The following is an 18,300-nucleotide window of genomic DNA, read 5'->3' as shown; positions in this document are numbered from 1 at the left end:
CATTAACAACTCTGTTACTGAAGTCATATTTTCTACAATCAAGATTGGAGCGGTTCACGTTAAGTTTAAGTTTAACTATTGTGTGCTCGTGTATTGTTGTGATTGAAGCTGAAGTAGTCTTCGACAGGAAGGACATTGTAGCAGATGATTTTATGAGTTATACTCAGGTCATGCCGAAGGCGGCGGAGTTCTAAATTTTCTAAACCCAGAATTTCAAGTCTGGTGGCATAAGGTATTTTGTTGTGATGAGAGGAGTGGAGAACTCTTCTTGTAAAATATTTCTGGACATGCTCAATTGTATTAATGTCCGAAATGAGGTGTGGGTTCCAGACAGGCGAGCTGTATTTGAGAATTGGTCTAGCAAATGTTTTATATGCTCTGGTTAGTAGTGTAATCTTTCTGGAGAAGAAGCTACGTGAGATTAAGTTTACAACTCTTAAAGCCTTTTTTGGTGATGTAGTTGCAGTGGGCTTTGGCACTTAGATCATTTGGTATGAAAACTCCAAGGTCTTTGACAGGGTGAGAGTCATCTACAAGGTCATGTCCATCAAGCTTGTATTTAGTGTTCTGATTCTTTTTCCAATGTGTAAGACAGAGCATTTTCTGGTTGAGATTTGGAGTTGCCAAATTTTTGACCATTCCGACACAAAGTCAAGGTCTTTTTGAAGGGTAGCTGCATTGTTGGTAGTGTTAAATAGTTTAACATCATCGGCGAAGAGAACACAATTATTTATAATATGGTCACAGAGGTCGTTAATGTATAATATGAAGAGTGTTGGTCCTAGAACACTGCCTTGGGGGACACCACTACTGACAGGAGCAGGATTTGATAGGGCACTGCCTATTTTGACTACTACCTACCAAATAAGTCACAAGGGAGATGATCTGAATTTGATTAGTTAGGGGAGAACTAACACACACACACACACACACACACACACACACACAAACATACACGCATGGATTTTTCTTCTGTAATTTTCATAATACTGAGAAAAAGCAAATAATAACGATTTTATCTTGTGAATCTGGTTACAGATTTCAGGGGTAGTTTTCTTCTGAAACCAGTTATGACCAACAAGGCAAATGGGGAGGAAGAACCCAAGGAGATGCTGAAGGATGCCATGGAAAGGCTGCAGCTCTCTCCCAGACATGGACAGACTCAACCTCAGAACTATACTCCTCTTGCTGATGTGCCAGTGGATTCCTATATTCCCAACAGGATCTCTTCCTCAGTGGCCAGTGGCAAAGAACCCCACTGGAGTCTAACTAAACCTACAAAATCCTCTATGAGCTCCCTACACACTGTATCCTCTCAGGTGCAATCCCTGGAGCATGGAGATGGACAACCTGGCAGAGAGAGGCCTCCTTCTTCAAAATCAAGCCATAGACAGGCTATAGCAAGGGGAGCACATGGGGAAATCATGCCTGCCAATGATACCCTCTATTCTGTTATTAATCGACCACGCAGAGCTAGGCCCCTGCTCTCACAGCTCTTCAAGGAACCCTCAGCTACTAGCAAGGAATTGCAAGCAGAAATGGGAGATGAGATCCCAGAGAACCTGCTCCAAAATGGCCCCAATGACAAGGAAGAGGAGGAATATGAACTGGTGACTGTCAGCCTATCCAAGAACAAGCAATCTCTGGGTAAGCAGAACTCTTAAATTGAAATGGAGAGAAACAGACCTATTGCTAATCACATTTGGTGTCATCAATAGTAGCAAATTATGAGTTATTACACTGATAACAATTGCATTTGTTCTTACTTTTCAGTGACTTCTCTGCTTTTCTGCCTCATATGCCAAAATAACTAGAGCAATACTTCTTTAGTAGTCAAAGATGAATCATGGGGGAAAATGAACAGGGAAGAAAAGGAAAGACTGAAAATAGAGTGAAAGTAGAACAGCTTTAGGGAGAGAAAGTATGACATCTTCTGATGAGAAACATACTCTCCTAATACAAATACTGTACATGGGAAGTGGATGTAAGGAAAGGCAATGTGTCACAATGTGTTTAACAAATTGTTTAATATATGTTTGAAGCTTGCATCCAAGTGAGAGGAATGCTGTTATTGTTCCCTTATAGAAAGTAAAGAGTTAAAAAAATGAATGCAAAAATTATAGCAGGATTATTTTTTTTAAGTATGTCTGGGAAGAATTGGTAGAATTCTACTCAAAAGAGTTTGAAAGGTGACAACAAACAAAATTTAGAGAAGAGCCTTTATGTCAGGCAGGGGATGTGAAGACCAGATTTATGGTCTTCAGCCAATAACTGGAAATATATGTATGAGAATTACATATATTAATGAGACAATACATATATTAGTGTTAGAAAATATAGTATGAGATATTATTGCATAATAAGAGGAACATTTTGATAATGTCCTTAATTATGGAAGGGAAGGAAGGAATGGAACTAAACAATGACTGCTCACTGTGGTGAATGCATTATGATAGAAGTAAAATAAAGTAAATGTATACCTTTCCGTGCAGACATGATGCTGTGTGGATTGATAATCTAAAAGATTTTCAGCAAATGTTAGACTGTATGAAGCAATGACTACTAAAAATTAATGTATCATAGACCAGCTAGTCTAAAATGAACAATTGCAAGTTATGCACAAAGGTGAAAAACTAGAACAAGTGAATAAAGTATTATGATGCTATGTGTAATAGAATAGAATAGAATAGAATTTTTATTGGCCAAGTGTGATTGGACACACAAGGAATTTGTCTTGGTGCATATGCTCTCAGTGTACATAAGGGTGCTTGGGCCCACTTGCAGAAATAAGAGTTGAGTATATCGGAAAGAGTTGAGTGTATCGGAGTTGAGTGTATGGGTTACTGAAGAAGTGTGATAAACAAGGATAGGGCCAAAAATGAATGGGTACTGAATGGTTATGGACTGAATGCAAAAGTGAGTCTTGAGTACAAATGAACTTTGAGTTGGTCTTATAAAGGGAATGAATGAGGATTGATTTGGGGAAAATGTATAATGAATGAATAAGATGAAAGCAAGTAGAAGACTGAGGAAGCATAATTGGATCGAGTTTATGAGTTCATAAGAAGAGAGAAAGGTATGAAACTGTGTACAGAATATAGTACAAGTAAGGTTAGTTTACCAGAGTAAAAGGTTATGGAGAAGTATACTAAATCTAACTGGTTGGAAGAAATTAGATTGCCATTTGCTAATTAGTACAGAATCCATTAAACTACACATCTCTCTGACCTTGACAGCTCTCTCATAAGGAAACAGAGTTGGACTTGAGTAGTACTTGTGTGAGAGACTACCAGGAAATCCCAGGTCAGAATATGAAGTTAAAAAAACATCCTGGAAGAAGACAATGACAAACTATTTCCATATTGTTGCAAAAAAAATATCTATGCAGGCTTGTTGGTGAAGTAATCAGTAGTCAAGTTTAATGTGCAGGATGCTTACCCTTAAGACTGCAATAATTGTATCTTTGAAATGGATTTGCGGAAACTCAAACATGCCACCACTTCCTAAATACTCACAGCACTGTCTTGTTTTCCAGGCATCAGCATTTCAGGAGGAATAGAATCCAGATTGCAGCCAATGGTGAAGATAGAGAAGATATTTCCTGGGGGAGCAGCATCTCTGAGTGGAGAACTGGAGGTAGCTGAAGCAGTAGGGAGGGGAAAATGGGGATCTGTCATTACTACTAGATGGACAAATAGGAGGTCCAGATACTCATTTCTTTCTTCAGAAGCTTAATCAAATGCTCTAAAATCATGATCAACTTATCCCATTGCTACAGCCATCCGTTTTATATAATCTGAGTGAGCCATCACTCAGGTGTAAATCTTGCACAGATTTTAGTAATTATATTTTTAACCACATGCTTGTGAATTGACAGTGACAGACTTGAGTTTCTCCAAGTGTTGCACTTCATTTTCTTTAATTAAATTAAACTGCATAAATTAATTACTTCAGGAACTCTGTTGGAAAGAGGGATCAATTTAGTGGACAGTTAAGAGTGGCTCTAGAACTTGTCATTTTTATTTTGGATTATTCCGTCTGGGATGATTTCCATACTGCAATCACAACAAATATGGACCATCCAGACCACGGGTGTCAAATCTGATCGCATCGCATGAAGTATCGTGACGTATTGTGACTTTTTTGCCTTTGCAGAGCTGGGGTGGGCATGGCCTGCATGTGCCCCATCTGGCCCATGGGCCGCCAGTTTGACACCCCTGATCCAGACTACCCCCGACCTGGAGAATGAGGATAAAGATGATCACAATGTGAACAAAACTTTATACAGAACCAGATTCAGATCTGAAGGACTGAAGAGGACAATTGACCATCTTCCCTCCTTCTTGTGACCACATTGAATACTTTGCTATTCTTTCATGCCACAGCCTGGGCCATTTTGTTCATTTAAACTGATTCCTACCCTACACAAAACAAACCTCATTGTGCTTTGTAACTACAGGCCTAGCAACATACACACCCCATTGTGCCATTCAGGGTCCCTCATAGTTCAAGGCACTGTGCAACATTTCCCAAGGCGTCTGTAATGAAGCTGGGGGTTGACAAAGAGCCATTGTGGGCTTTGGCCAGCTAGCCTGCCCACCAGACTGCTCTAATTAGAGTTTCCTCATTGGAGGCCTCTTTCCTTTAGGGGTTACAGGTTTGGTTTATGCTGATTTGGATTAAAGCCCCAAATGGTCTTAGGTTGCTAGAGTAGATGAGAATGGGAGTGAGTGGTAAAAACATAGGTGAAACCCCTTTGCAATTCAAAAGCTTCACTAGAATCCAGACTATTATTGCCTAACATTAACAGGATCTGATCAATGTGGTCATGTAATGCTAGTATTTTAGTGACTTTACAGATATCCGGTCTATTCCTGAACCCAGTTTCAAGCCTTGGCATCCTTTTTTCAAGCCTCTAGCATCTGTGAGCAGATCCCTCCTTGTGTTGTCAGCAGTACCAAAAAGGGCTGGAGGCACTTCCTGCAGGTTTCCTCTTGGCTTTAGCAGAGCCAGTTATTCTATGAATTCTATAGATTTGCAGCTGAATGGAAACCATCAGGGTTTGAGTTGGTGAAGACCTGTACCTTACCCGACTTTGCCAATTTACAAGAATCCTTAATCCTGTTGTCTTTTCTGCTTGCTCTGGAAATAATATAAGTGTAAAGAAACTTACAGAAATTAAGACTAAGAAAACCTTTAATTTCCTATCCCAAAGGTGCTTTTTCAAGAGGCAACTGGAATTTCTGGTTTTCCTCTGAAGACTTTTCACTTCTCATCCAGATGAGGGTGAAACGTCTGGATAAGAAGCGAAATGTCTTCAAAGAAAAAAACAGAAAGTCCAGTTGCCTCTTAAAAAAGCACATTTGGAACCATGACCTGGATGACTGAGAAGCTCCATAGACCTTTAATTTCCTACTTATTTACCTGCAGTTGAAGTCAGGGTATGGATTAGGAGTTGAGAACAGCTTAGAAGATCCAATTTGGGATCTTTTTGGTGACCCGGCGATGCCAATTTATCTTGATCTAATTTAAGAGTCTGCTTGACCCATTTCTATACCACTGAAATATTTAAAATATTTTTCTCCCATGCAATCATATTGGGAAGGATTTTTTAAAATCCCTTATGAAAGTTGTAGTTCCAGTTGGGAATTTAAAAAAGCCAACAACATTGGAGGATAATCCATCTGTTCTGAAAATAACATGCAGAAGAGCTATGATCTATGACCTACTTAAAATATGCAGAAACTCAGGATAATAGGGAGCCCTCGAAGTTTTACTGAGAGTAAGTGTCCATGTGCAAAAGTTATCTGTCTCTCTTTGAATTGCTATGGAAATACTGGAAGGTTCAGAAATGCTATCAATACTATTGAACTATTCACTAATATTAGTGCTTCAAAATTCCCATATACATATCCAATATATACAGGTAGTCCTTGGCTTATGACCATAACTGAATCCAAAATTTTGGTTGATAAGCAAGGTGGTTGAGAGTTGTACCCCATTTTACAATATTTTTTTGCCATAGTTGTTAAATAAATCACTGCAGTGAATCATGCGGTCATTAAGCGAATTTGGCTTCCCCCATTGACTTTGTCAGAAACCAACTGGGAAGCTTACAAATGGCGATCATATGACCCCAGGATAATGCGACTGTCTTACATACGTTTCAGTTGCCAAGCACCTAAATTTTGAGCACATGACCGTGGGGAATGCTACAACGGTTATGCGTGTGAAAACTGGTCATAAGTCACTTTTTCAGCACTGTTGTAACTTCAAATGATCACTAAATAAATGGTTGTAAGTCGAGGACTACCTGTAATCAGTGATGACACATCAAATCTGAAAAAGGATAGAATTGTAATTTGCTGTGCTTTTGCCATTTTTCATTTTTGTCCCATGCTTCTTTTCTTTGTTTTTGCTAGGCTGGCTATGAGCTGGTTGCAATAGAGGGGGAAACTCTACAGAACGTAACACACCAACGAGCTGTGGACATAATCCGCCAAGCCTACCGCAACAAAGCTAAGGAGCCCATGGAGATAGTGGTGAAGGTGCCGAAGAAAATCAAATAAATGTTGCAAATCAAGCAGTCAGTGCTGAAGAATGTGGTCAGCTCAGAAATCAGAGAGTCCTGCAATGCGACTGTTAATGAAGAATCAGTTTAACTATAACTGTTTATTGTTCAGAAAGATATGGTACTCGGGAAACCAATTGCTAGGAGAGTTACTAAAATATCTGCCCCTCAGGAAGCTTTCAGGCTTAATGGAGCAAGTAATAGTTTCCCAGTTCTGAACAGGCCTGTTGGGAACAGGACCAGGCAAGATCAAAGATCACACTGCCCAAGTCAAGCAACAAATATTGTTTCCAAAACTACAGTTAGCTGTAAGTGGACAGCTGTCACTAAGAGCAATTGTTTTGAAATGAGTTGGCATCTCAGTGAAGGAAATACTGTTTTTGACATTCCGACATTCCTAGATGATAAGGCCAGCTCCAGCTAACTGGAGCCAGAAGGAAAGTACTACAAAGAAAGGTCAATATTAATCACTGGAGGGATATTTGTTAATTCAGGTTCAGTAATGGACCATAGCATTAAATTTAATAAATTTATCTAAACCCATGCATTTGTAAGTGAACCATAAAGTTTGTAAAACAATAATCCAGAATCTCAGATTGTAAATCCAAAACTCTGGATATAATATTCTCACTTGAATCTCCTTAAATCCATTGTTGAGTGAATAACAAACTGGCAGTGATCCCAAAAAGAACACCCAAGGAAACAAAGAGATAGTCACTGTTTTGCATCCGGTCTCAAAGCTACTTTCAGTGACTGCAGTGATGCAAGTCAGCAAGGAACAAAGACTGAAAAAAATTAAATTACTGCTTTTGTGGTCTTCCCTAAAGGCCAGATCCAACAGCATCTTCAAGATTGTGTTGGTTATCACCTAACTAAAAAGATTAACTAAAGAATATTATCGTTTTCTTATTCCTGAGCTGAAGTAACTATTAGGGATCAACAATGGTTGATTTCCAGGTCAATATTTCTCATATGGAACAATTGTCAGCTGTTTACAAAGTGCCGCCACCAGCCAGAGTGGGAGAAAAAAATGCAATACTGGTAAAAGTTCATTTAGACCCAGTTTTGTTTTCAGACCCAGGAACAAGAGCAGGGATGAGAAATTACTAAGCATACTCTGTGCTATAAATGTTCAACTCTGCCTTTGTCCACCATTAGGATAATTCCAACCTCTGCTCATCCTTCCACGATTCACTGTCCATCCATCAAATTTACATGTGACTTTTTCTTAAAAGAAAACAAGACAATTTCTTAGTTGTTTTTTTATTTCACACTTTTCTTTTGGTTTGTACAAGAAATTTACACCACCTGGAAAATATACAATTTCAGAAATAAAGTAAAAGAAAAATATACAGTGGTGCTTAAAGTGGGTTAAACAAGAGGTATAGGTTGCTAATAGTTATAGAAATGACATGCACCAAGCTTTTCCTTTGGTCTAATGGTGGTGTATCAACACATCCATTTTGCAAGCTCTTGTAACAGTGGGCAAAAGGTAACAATGTCCAGAAGTGAACTCAGATGGCCTCTTCTCTTGGAATACACAGAATTTCCCGAGTATAGCTAAATGCTATCATCCTCTTGCAAATAGTCCCAAACTCTAACTGGGCTACTACACCCTTCACAATTTTTTCTATCTGTTCATTTTTGCGTGAAGAAGAACAAGAGGACCTGAAGCAAAAGTTACACTAAGCTAGCAGAAGCAGCTGCTCTCTATTCTAGCAATATGGCAATTCTTCCCGGATTGGCCTAAATAAGATGTCAAAACTACAGTATGCTGTACTTTGGCTGCTTCCCAGCCAAAGCACCAATTCTGAGCAGTTGACTTTATATAGAATTTATAGCCAGAGGAAAAAGGCTAACAAAATCTAACCAAGCTGACATAGTGAGCATGCCTTGCACTGTCTGGTTTGATTCTCATGGGTTGGAACCAAAATATAAAACCTGCTATGAGGGTCCTTTATTCAACCCACTGATCCAAATCTCTTCAGCCTCTTGTAACCTCAAAGAAGTTTGTTTACTTTATCCTGAAAAGAAGACTCATATCTCTCCAGGAAAGAGAGCACTTCAATCTGTAGTTAACTGGCTATTTTGTTAGCCCAGTTCCTTTGGGAATGGCTTTTCTGCAGTCCACAATTCTGACTTACCCTGTTTCACTGACCATTTTTCTCCTGAGCATACACTGGAAGACAAAGAGGAGGTCAGTTAACAATTTAGTAGCCACAGGGGTAGTATTCACTTACCTTCGCTACCGATTTGCAAATGTGAGCGTGCGTGCGCACTTGCTATGCTCACACACGCCTCCTCCACGCATGCAGAGCCTTCTGTGCATGCGCAGAGGGTCAAAAATGGGACGTGAGGACGTCCGGGCGGGTGGGCGGAGCCTCCCGCCGCTACTGGATTGCGCAATCCGGACAGAGCCGGCTGAATTTCACCGCTGAGTAGCCCCCATATCTTTCTTTATAGAAGACTGGAAAGTTCAGGGGTCTGCAAACTTGGCTCTTTTAAGACGTGGACTTCAACCTCAGCCAGCAAAGCCAAGCTTTGCTGGCTGAGGAACTCTGGGAGTTGAAGTCCACAAGTCTTAAAAGAGCCAAGTTTGCAGACCCCTGGGATAGGTCCACATTACCCTCTGCAAAAAGAACTTCTTTTCTTTGAAAGGAGCTCCCTGCAGTTGTCACTGGCCTGTGTGGGTAGGAAATCAACAGTAGGTCTGGACTGAGTACCCACTGAAATTAATTCTATCCAAATGCAATCAATAAACTTGATTCGAGTACAGATGCATGGACAGCTTTAAAAGAAAGGAAGCTGCACAGACTAGGAACCATATTGTGGTATGCAATTAGTCTTGAGCAGATTAAAAGTAGTTATTGTACCCCAACAGGATAGACTGCCCTGCAAACATTTGTAGGACTTCACAATGATCATGGTTCAGACTAGACCAGATCTTGCAAAAATGATGGGAAGGGAATATGGATGCCTGGGAAATGGAACTTCCGGAACTGTAGAGGATATTGTAGAAGGAAACAAGACTATTATCAGGGAAATGCAGGAGATTTAAACTCAGCCATCTTTGACCCTCAGATAAACAGGACAAGGATGTTGTTGGGCAAACAGGTAGAGGCTGGATGAAGGTGAGTGGTGAGAGAGACATACCCAAGCAAGCAAGGTCACGAGAAAGACACTCTGAGTAGCGTTCCAACCAAGGACAGAAAAGGTAGGTAAGAGGAAGTGGAGTCATCCAGATGCCCTCACATAGTTCTGCTCTGCTTAGTTTTTGTTTTAAAACTCACCCTTCAAGAAGGGGGAGGAGAGCAGCGATGACAAAGTAATAAGAACAGAAACAGTGGAGCCAAAATATTTGGTATAGAGCTGGGATGAGGGGTTGAAGGGAAGAGATACTCTGGATTTTTTTTAAAAAAACAAAGCAAATAAAGTAAGTGCACAAAATCTAGTGACACTGAATTCCAACATTTTATCTGCCAAATTTTGGTCCCATAATCTAGAGATAGGCTCCTGGGATAACCAAATCCTGAGATCTGTTTTAAGTATCTTTGGCTTTTATAATACACTCTTATTCATGCTTACCGAGAAGCAAGTCCCACTGAGTTGAACAGTCTTACTCTCAGGTAAGTCAATAATATGGATGCAGCAATATGTTTGGGGGGGGGAGGGGGGTTAGGGGAGAGAGAGAGAGAGAGAGAGAGAGAGAGAGAGAGAGAGAGAGAGAGAGAGAGAGAGACTATGTCTCTGTTCCATAGCACTGGAGTCAGTATGCTTTCCCTTTAAAAAAAGCATAGGGTCTTTCTACAAAGCTTTATGTGGGAGAAGCCAAAGGACTACATGTATTCCGCAATTCTTTTCGGCTTTTAAAAATAACAGAATTTAGAATCCTGAGAATCAGCTTTGAACCTAGTACAATTTATTAACATTTTTGTCCTATAAAAAGAAATAAGCTTGGACTAATGCCCAGATCCCCAATTCTTTGGCCCACATCATCTATTGGCCAAAGAATTGCCTACAAAGGTCCTTGCCCTTCCTAACTACAGGATGCATGTGCAAAAAAGGAAATAAATGCAAATGTATTTCATCTGCACAGTAACAGGGTCCATAGCACAAGTTTTGATTGTATGCATTTATGTGTTTGGATTTTTTTAAAAAAAGATATACTTCACATACAGCAGAGAAGTGGACTAAAAATCCAAGAAAAGCCTTCTATAGACAAAGCTTCCTCAGCCAGCCTAAAACTGGCATCTAACTGGATTAGCAGCTAATTAGCTGTTGAACAGCCAAATCTCCCCAAATTCAGCAAATGGTGGCTGACAGTCTATGGGGCCATTATAAAAAGATAAAAGAGGAGCAGAGTAGAAGCAAAAGTGCTCTACACAATCCTGGCATTCCCATCCATGCTACCCTCATCTCCAACCAGCCCGAAGAGCAAGAGGCAAGTGGTGATTCCCAAGGTCTTACGGAAGGCCAAATAACATTGGGACTTGAAAGGCAGCAGCGTTTAACAGCCCCTTACAAAAACAAAGGCTATTCCTGCTTCATTTCCAGTGAAATGGTGGGATAAAGGCTGCTGCTGCTTTCAAAGGAAGGATTTGGATTCTCCTTCTCCTAGGTTGGCCAGGAAATCTTTAACCAGGTCCTCCTATACCTCCTAGAGTTAAGGCAAGCTGCCTGGCTTCACACACTATTCTACTTTTAATAGCCATTAAACTGTTGACTTACTGAGAGTTCATGACCAAGTTTAAGTGACAGAACAAGTTCTATCACTGGGATTTATGACTGGAAAGGTATCTCTTTCCATTACTGAACTGAGACTCACTGCATTCTCAGTTGCTCAGTCAGACAAAATCCCAGAGAAACATGCTCCAGCCTGGCCAATATCCCTTTGTGGCAGTGTGGCCCATTCACTACGGCTTCCACAGGCATGTTCAGATCTCAGTAGCTGCAATCTCCTCCAAGCAGATGCCTTCACTTCCATGCAGCTCATATTCATCCATGTCCCGGGCCTCAAGTTCAAGACTGAGATGGCGTAGTTGGCACTCTAAATCGCGATTGTGCCGATACATCTGGATGTAATTGTGCTGCAGTTGCTTCTGGTAGCGGATGACCCTGTCCTTCTCACTTTGCCAAGTGATACGCTCAGCCTGGAAAACTTCCCGTTGCTCCTCCCCACGGCGTCGCTCACACAATAGCTCTGTGCGCAGCCGTTCAGCTTGTGCACGCAAACCCTGCAGGGTATCCGCTGCTTGTCGCTGAGCTTTTACTTCATCACATTCAGCCAACAGGGGGCAGAGTTCTCCACTAGTGCTGCGCAAGGCATCTAATTCGTGCTCCAACCGCCCTACTTTCTCACGTAGCAGCTCTGCTTCACTCTTGCGCCTGGCCAGCTCATTGGCACATACTTCTAACTCCATTGCCTTGGTACGGGCCATCTCCTGCAAACTCAAGGCCTGTTCTTCGCTCGTCTGCAGCTCAGCCCGTGCTTCTCTTAGTTGGGCCCTTAGTAACACAAGCTCATTACCCCGCTGCACAACCTCTGCGTGAGACTCCTTCAGTTGTTGTTTCAGTAATGAGATCTCACCTGACTTCTGGCAAACCTGGTGGGAAGAAAAAGAGATATAAGATGATGGGGAACATGCCACAATGTTCCATTTCAAGCTCAGCAGAGCTAAGATCTGATTCCGTGATATGAATGATGAGAGCACCTGTTGTCTTTCAGTTCAGGAATAAAAATGGACTGAGACAGATCACAACTCAAAGTTGCCTTCATGTCAGCAGAGAATGAGATTGAAAAGACTTCAAACAACCCAGTAATGTCAATGGGATGAATATTCTCCTGTTCTTCTGCACACACCGTAGATCAGCAAACAGAAAGTATTTCAGGGTAACAACATTTCTTCTCTCAATATTTCCCATTCTGCTGTCCTTCCCCACATTATTTCCAAGACCATTATCAGAATACAATAAAAAATTGTGTGTTTGTTTATCTGGGATTCATATTAACCCTTATTTTATTTAATTACATTTTTTTCCTGTTTACAACAGTCCCTTAATGCAGGGTAGAGTTGGGATGGAGTTTGAGCATTTACTGGCAGGATGCCCTGCCTTACACCTACATGGAGCAGGTATTTTTTTCTTTATGCTCTAGGAAGGAAACATCTGCCACTACCTAGGATTGAACTTCTGAGTGGGAGGTGAACATCTTCACCATTAGGCCACCACACTACTCATTTAATCACAATTAACTGAGTAAAATACAGCTGGCTGAATCCATATGATACACTGAACTATAAACCAGAGTTAAAAATCTATATTAAATAGAATCGTATTTTATGACTTAATATAATGTGTGAACTGTGTGTTAGAATGTGAGGAAGTCCATGGAGTGCTAGTGTGACCGATTTGCAAAAATGTTTAAAATGGTGGTGCAGTATAATTCTGTGGTAATTCCAGCTCACTAGAAAAGTAAGCCTGATCTCTCTCTAACCTGTCATTGTCTAGCTAGCTGGAGGGAGGATGAGAATCCCCATTCCTAATGCTGATGCCTCGCTCAGTTCCAGGACTTTCAAGAACTACAAAACAGCATCCCTCCCACTTACTTCCCACTTGGTCTCTTCCAACCGGGGCCCCAGCTCGGTGTGTTCCCGCTCAAAGTTGGCACAGCGTTGCTCTAGCAGCTCACGCTCGGCCAGCAGCTGCACAAAATCCTCCTGGAGTTTCTTCTTCTCCTGCTGCAACTGGTAAATCTGTAGTTGCAACACCTGCTGACTACGCTGAGCCTTTTGGGCTGATTGCTGCAGCTTAGCACTGAAGCCCTGCCGGAGCTCTTCCATCTCCTCTTCGCACCGCCTCTGCTTTTCCTCATATACCTGGAAGGAAGATGGAGGAAACCAATGTTAGAAACTAGCACTGACATATAGCCAATTCCTTGGATTCTTAAGTTCATCACAGAATACAGGTAGTCCTCAACATATGACCGTTCATTTAGTGACCGTTCCAATTTATAATGGCACTGAAAAAAGTGACTTTATGACCGTTTTTCACACATGCGACCGTTGCAGCATTCCCATGGTCACATGATCAAAATTTGGATGCCTGACAACTGGTTCATATTTAAGACCATTGCAGTGTCCTGGGGTCATGCAATCACCATTTGCAATCTTTGACAAGCACAGTCAATGGGGAAGCCTGATTCACTTGAAAATCTTGTTACCAATTTAACAACTGCAGTGATTCACTTAACAAATGTAGCAAGAAAATTCGTAAAATGAAGCAACAGTCACATAACAAATTTCTCACTTAGCAACATAAATTCTGGGTTCAACTGTGGTCGCCAGTCGAGGACTACCTGTAGTCCCTTTGTATCCTGGGCTTTGTGTAACTGTGATCCTCCTTCCCAAAAGTTGCCTTTAACAAGGAGGTCAATGTTACTCCTTTGCATAACTGTAGCTCTTTTAAGTTCCAAGGAAGACAGTAAGTTGTGGGCTTTTTTTTTTAATTTGCATTTATATCCCGCCCTTCTCCGAAGACTCAGGGCGGCTTACACTATGTCAAGCAATAGTCTTCATCCATTTGTATATTATATACAAAGTCAACATATTGCCCCCAACAATCTGGGTCCTCATTTTACGTACCTTATAAAGGATGGAAGGCTGAGTCAACCTTGGGCCTGGTGGGGCTTGAACCTGCAGTAATTGCAAGCAGCTGCTGTTAATAACAGACTGTCTTAGCAGTCTGCGCCACTCAAGGCTTAAATGTTAAGTAAGGTTCTTACTGTTAAGTTCCTGTTAAGGAAGACCTGAACTATAAATATTAAAGGAAGACAGAATTATACTTCTAAGAGTGCCACAGTGGTTGTTCGAGACAGGAAAAGAACAAAGTTTGAGAAAGAGATTAAAACAGAGATGAAAATAGTGCAAAAATAAACAAAACCAGTCACATGATTTAGAGGGTGAAGCAAACTCTTTATAAAGACAAAATTACAACACTGAGATCTATTTGGCCATTTTAAAAATAAAAGCAAGGATAGTGATATATAAAATTCTGTATGGTGAAGAATTGGAAGGGAAAAATGGTTTTACATCTTTTCTAACACTACTCTGAGATTAAGTGAAGCTGCACAATAGAAGATTCAGGAACCAATATTTATTTGCATAGTACCTAGCTAAACTGAATTTTATTACACAATGGATCTACCAACTTAGATTACTTTAAAAGGGAATTAGACAAATTCACAAAGCACTTCACTATTAGTCATAATGGCAATATGCCACCTCCCAGATCAGAAGCAGCATACTCAGCACATAACAAAGCTATAACACTGACCTCTAGCTGACTACACTAAAATACAAGATTTTAGACTAGGGAACTTTTTATATGGCCCAACAGCAGTCTTCTTATTGATAAGAAGGTTTGCTGGCAAGAAGATTTTGCATGTAGGTGCATGCAACCATTTTTAGGTTACATTAGATCTCGGCAGAAATACTCCAAAATTACCCATCTATATCATAAATTATAATAAAATTATAAGATATATTCCAGGAATTATTTATATGGTGGAAAGATCAAAGGAATAAAAGTTGAAGCAGCTAATAAATAGAAGAACCAACCACAATAATGAAAATTAAATGATATTGCTAATTAATCCTTACAGAGGATTTTCTAGCAGTATTCCACTCGCTGCTGTAGACACCCAGCCTTTTTCTCCACTGAGGCTGCCAAAAAAAGGGAAAAACAAATCTGGCACTTGGCCTATCTGACCCTCAAGGAAGTTCATATTTCCTGCAAGTTGTTGAATATAATCCAACCAGTTCCAGCCCTAAACCAGCTGCTACATGGAAGTTGCCTACCAGTCACTGGTAAGGACAGCTTTCCTGCAGAAGCAGTTTTTAGAAAACAAACATTCCCTCCTGCCCCTGTATATCAGAAAGAGCAATAAGATACCCTCATTCCCACCCCCAGCTTACCTGGCAAATGGCCACCTCATTCTCATCCAGACTCTCTCTTAAATGCTGCAGCTCAGCTTCACGCTCCCTCAGCTTCTCTTCAAGTTCATGGACAAGAAGGGCTTCATCCGCGCCATTGTGCATAGGGGAACGTCCCTCACAGGAGCCACTGTCAGAGGAAGGGTGCCCACGGCCACTCAGGGAACCCGTGCTCTTGCTTGAGGATGACCGCCCACTGTCTGAATTTGATGGGCCAGTAAGACCGCGTGAGCTGCCGCTGCCATGGCTGTCAAGATTAGCATGGCCTATGGAGAGGCTGACTGGTTCTATTTGCTGGCTGCCCCCCGTGCTGTATGTGGGAAGGCTGGAGAGGGAATTACGCCCAGAGTCTGACATTGTCCCAGAGTGGGAACTGGTGCGGCAGCTCAAAGAACTGAGCTTCTCTGCAGTGGTTACAGCATTGGCACCAAAGAGCTGGGCTAGGCTGGATTGGCTCTCAGAGAGCACCGAAGTCCCAGGACACAGAACCAAGTGGCTCTGCAGTGGGAGGTTGCGGTTCTTGGGCATAACTGGCTTGAAGGCTGTGGGGCGAATTAGCGTCTTCTCTATGTTCTGAGAAACAGCAAAAAAGCAGAACTTAATGAAGGAAGGACAAATTAACTAAAAAACCCTCCCCTTAATACGTTCAGTAAGCCTCAAGCAGAAATACCACATTTCATAAAGTAAAAGATGGCTCCTCTTTATCCTCCTACAAGGCTAGTGGACGTTTGTGTCAAATAGTGCATCAGTTTTCTTTATCTGGTTATGAACAGTTCCCAGCCTAGGAAGGCTATCACTATTGGCCACTTACAGCCAACAGAGATAGAAACAACTCACAATCTTCTTTAATCAGTGTGGACCGGTTGGCAGATCTTCCTTACTCCTATGTTGCTAGAGAATCGGAGGGAGGATGGAGGGACCCTCTGATTGATATTATATGTTTTCTCAAAAGGTGAACCACATGCTTTCACTACAAAATTAAAGTGTAGGAAATGTTTGGCAGGCCCACTGGGGGAAGGACGAGCATTATGATTTTTCTTACTGTTCAATTTGAATTCATTGTCATATAGATCAGAAATTGGCAATCTGTAGCCTTCAAGCTTTTTTTTTTTTTTTTGGCAGTCCCCGCAAAACATTCAGGATAATGCCACAAAGATTCTTAGAATACGTATTGAATAAGAATGGCATAGTTTTCCTCTGTTATTTTATAGATGCCAAGTGAAATAAATATGTCTCCCAAAAACTGAACCTATCCATTTCATTTGTATGGAAAGAACTAAACCTCAAAAATTATTAAAGTGCCCCAAATTCCAGCTCTAGGTCTATGGGTGAAATCATCTCCTTTGGCTACCAGGGGGAAAAAAAATCAAAGGAAGCGTAAGTTCTTCAAGCCTAGTCACCAATAGATAATCTATCCTTGCTCTAGAAGGAAAGATCTAATGGTCCTGCCAAAATATTGCTGCTTCTTACCTTCTCAAGTTTCCCCGAAACAGGGACCAACTTGGGAGGTGGTCCACGGATGATGCCACTCCGTGGCTTCTCATCCTGGAGATCTTCTGCATCACTACAGGGGCTGATGGGGGATACAGCTTCAGTCCAGTCTTCTTCATTGCCGTAAGCATAGCTGGTCTTCTTTGTAGGGAGTCCATGGCACAGAAGCTCTTGGGAGCCAGCATTTCCACGCAGGGGGAAAGCACCAAACTCAGATGTGGCCTTATGGCAAGGCCGGCCTGAAATAAGGCTACTGACACTTCCCATGTTTGCAGGGGATGAGCTGGCACTAGTACAGAGTTGGGAAGCCCCTTCAGTGGCAGATTCAATGGAGACAGGCAAGGTCTGCACTATGGCCATGATGGTCACAGTAGAGCCTTTGCAGGTGATCTTAAAGAAAGAAAATATATATACCGCTATATATATATATATAAACTGAGAATAGGTGCTAAAGACAGTTAAATTACTTTGACCTTTGTGTTCTGGCTATTTTTATGAAATGCATAAAAATCTGAATTTCTGCAAAACTGGACTAAGAATTACATTCTGTGAGGATGGGTTCACATAACAAAAAACTATGCCTAAAGAAATAAACTATACTTTACCTTAATGTGTTGACCAGGATGATACAACATATTAACAAATGACCCAACCCCATTTTTTTTTCAGTCTAGTGTGCTGTCTGATTCCCAGCTACTTGTAAACTGTATCAAAGACAGTTGTTTGGAACTATGGTATTGATTCTGTTTATGATTGGATGATTGGCAAGAAATATATATTTTCTGTTACCAAAGTAATTAAAAGTTTAAAGAGATATCAAATTGCAATGAAACATAATATACTAACCGTAGCTGAAATCAAGACCCTTATTCTTTTTGTCCCATTTCAATATAATAAATTACTATTAATCATATTTAAATGATGGTTTTTAATGATATAAAACTGGGAAAAGAAATAGCAGTAGCTGATAGCTATACAGCTTTATTGAAAAATTTTACTACCAGTTTCATTAGAAACGGTTACTGCCTACTGTGCTAAAATAAATCACTTGAATGGCATTTCTCAATATTACTGTACTGTAGTCTTAAGTCATAGAAATTTGGTTCTTCAAAAGAAATGGAAGATAAGCTCTTTTGCCAATTGCCACTGGATAACAGTAGGCAATGCAACTTCTACTTCCTCCCCCTTCACATACCCACACTCAAGAGAGAGAGAGAGAGGAAGAGAGGGGGGAAACAGCAGCTTGTC

The 18,300-nt window shown here is 40.9% G+C and overlaps 2 protein-coding genes across 9 annotated transcripts in view; one reads left to right on the top strand and one right to left on the bottom strand.

The window, feature by feature from the left end:
• The window catches only part of PDZD7 (PDZ domain containing 7), a 29,169-nt gene extending 22,090 nt beyond the window's left edge, over positions 1–7,079 (top strand). The window contains exons 13-15 of the mRNA XM_058189120.1: positions 1,039–1,647; positions 3,536–3,636; positions 6,423–7,079. Of these exons, the coding sequence (XP_058045103.1) occupies positions 1,039–1,647; positions 3,536–3,636; positions 6,423–6,569 (857 nt within the window). The 3' untranslated portion in view covers positions 6,570–7,079. The remainder of the gene's footprint in view (positions 1–1,038; positions 1,648–3,535; positions 3,637–6,422) is intronic.
• A 739-nt stretch (positions 7,080–7,818) lies between these two features.
• LZTS2 (leucine zipper tumor suppressor 2) overlaps positions 7,819–18,300 on the bottom strand; it is a 72,972-nt gene continuing 62,490 nt past the window's right edge. For 6 of the 8 annotated variants that reach the window (XM_058187555.1, XM_058187553.1, XM_058187554.1 and 3 more), the window contains 5 exons: positions 17,032–17,442; positions 15,544–16,134; positions 15,229–15,291; positions 13,177–13,446; positions 7,819–12,174 (listed from right to left, as the gene is read on the bottom strand). In XM_058187555.1, coding sequence (XP_058043538.1) covers positions 11,506–12,174; positions 13,177–13,446; positions 15,229–15,291; positions 15,544–16,134; positions 17,032–17,412 — 1,974 coding nt within the window. In that variant the 5' untranslated portion in view covers positions 17,413–17,442 and the 3' untranslated portion in view covers positions 7,819–11,505. The remainder of the gene's footprint in view (positions 12,175–13,176; positions 13,447–15,228; positions 15,292–15,543; positions 16,135–17,031; positions 17,443–18,300) is intronic. The other 2 variants (XM_058187559.1, XM_058187560.1) reach the window with 2 other exon arrangements.

The sequence above is a fragment of the Ahaetulla prasina genome, chromosome 6 (genome assembly GCF_028640845.1).
Source record: "Ahaetulla prasina isolate Xishuangbanna chromosome 6, ASM2864084v1, whole genome shotgun sequence".
Taxonomy (NCBI): Eukaryota; Metazoa; Chordata; class Lepidosauria; order Squamata; family Colubridae; genus Ahaetulla; species Ahaetulla prasina.
This window is presented reverse-complemented; position numbering and strand designations above follow the sequence as displayed.